The sequence below is a fragment of the Sinocyclocheilus grahami genome, unplaced genomic scaffold (assembly GCF_001515645.1).
Source record: "Sinocyclocheilus grahami isolate Dianchi unplaced genomic scaffold, SAMN03320097.WGS_v1.1 scaffold1111.1, whole genome shotgun sequence".
NCBI lineage: Eukaryota > Metazoa > Chordata > Actinopteri > Cypriniformes > Cyprinidae > Sinocyclocheilus > Sinocyclocheilus grahami.
Window position 1 is genome coordinate 149,399 of NW_015506290.1, and position 1,169 is coordinate 150,567.

At 41.7% G+C, this 1,169-nt stretch overlaps 1 protein-coding gene across 1 annotated transcript in view; it reads left to right on the forward strand.

Moving 5' to 3' along the window:
• Nucleotides 1–1,169, forward strand: part of LOC107566899 (probable ATP-dependent RNA helicase DDX4) — a 20,362-nt gene that overhangs the window by 2,087 nt on the left and 17,106 nt on the right. The window contains exons 2-3 of the mRNA XM_016252465.1: nucleotides 12–64; nucleotides 1,055–1,085. Coding sequence (XP_016107951.1) covers nucleotides 41–64; nucleotides 1,055–1,085 — 55 coding nt within the window. The 5' untranslated portion in view covers nucleotides 12–40. The remainder of the gene's footprint in view (nucleotides 1–11; nucleotides 65–1,054; nucleotides 1,086–1,169) is intronic.

A 1,169-nucleotide genomic window follows, 5' to 3' on the forward strand; every position in this document is an offset into this window, starting at 1 on the left:
TCGTGGCACAGCTGTTGGAGATCGCCTGAAGCTGCTCGACATGGATGACTGGGAGGAAGATCAGGTGAACACTAACGCTAACTCTGATGGGTTCAAACGGACAGATGCTGATTTATGCTTCAATAGTATTGGGAACATTAGTCGCTGTTATTTTTTTGTTTCGACATGTATATTGTTTGTGAGAAGTGTGAGTTAATTACAGTGGGTTTGTATTTGGTAGGCGCTTTAATCCAAAGCGACGAGGAATAGCTGCGTTATATGCGAGCGGCAACCTTCCGCGCTCTCTCGTGAAGCCAGCACGGAAGCGACTTAAACTGTAATTCATCGACTGGCCGCTAGAGGCGGGCTGCAAGAGAGTCAGTGCCTTAGACTCCGCATGTTAAAATGCTCAACTTTACAGCAGGAAAAAAAACATGTTTACAGCCTGGTACAAAAAGCGGTTTTGGTCTATATAGCTAATTTTGCCCTTCATGACAACTGTGAGGAGGGTGAATGTTTTTATAACTCATCCGTTTAAATTATATTAAGCCTTAAAGTTCTGCATAATTAAGGGCGTGGCCACTTGAGTGACAGGTGGATTGCCACTGCTGTCACCACCGTCGAGCTAGGTGGGCGTGGCTTTAGCAGCCAGCTCCCGCCTCTTTGCCCATCATCTTGACGCGCTGCCAAGATGGCGACGGCCGGCTCCGCCCACTTTCTGCTTCAAAACGCTCTTCAGAAACCCACGGGTGACGTCGCGGACGCTACGTCCATGGTCTTATACCGTCTGTGGTTATATCGGTTCACAAACTCCTGTGACTTGTAGTTTTTGCCAGATGTGCAGTGTTGTAGGTACCAACAGGTACATTTTGTAAGCGTTGATAGAAATAAAACCTGATTCATTTCTTAGTACAGACTTCAGAACCTAAAATGGATGTCAAATAAAAATGAGACGTACTGGATCTGCTCCAGAACCACTACTTTACTAGTTTGAACTGTAGGAACTAAACCAAATAGAATATCATTAGATATGAATGAGTAATGTTATTAACTTAATTTGTTAATCCTTTTACAGGGCCCTGTTGTATCCTGCAGTTCAGGTTTTGGTAAGTTTATTTATATATATATATATATATATATATATATATATATATATATATATATATATATATATATATATATATACACAC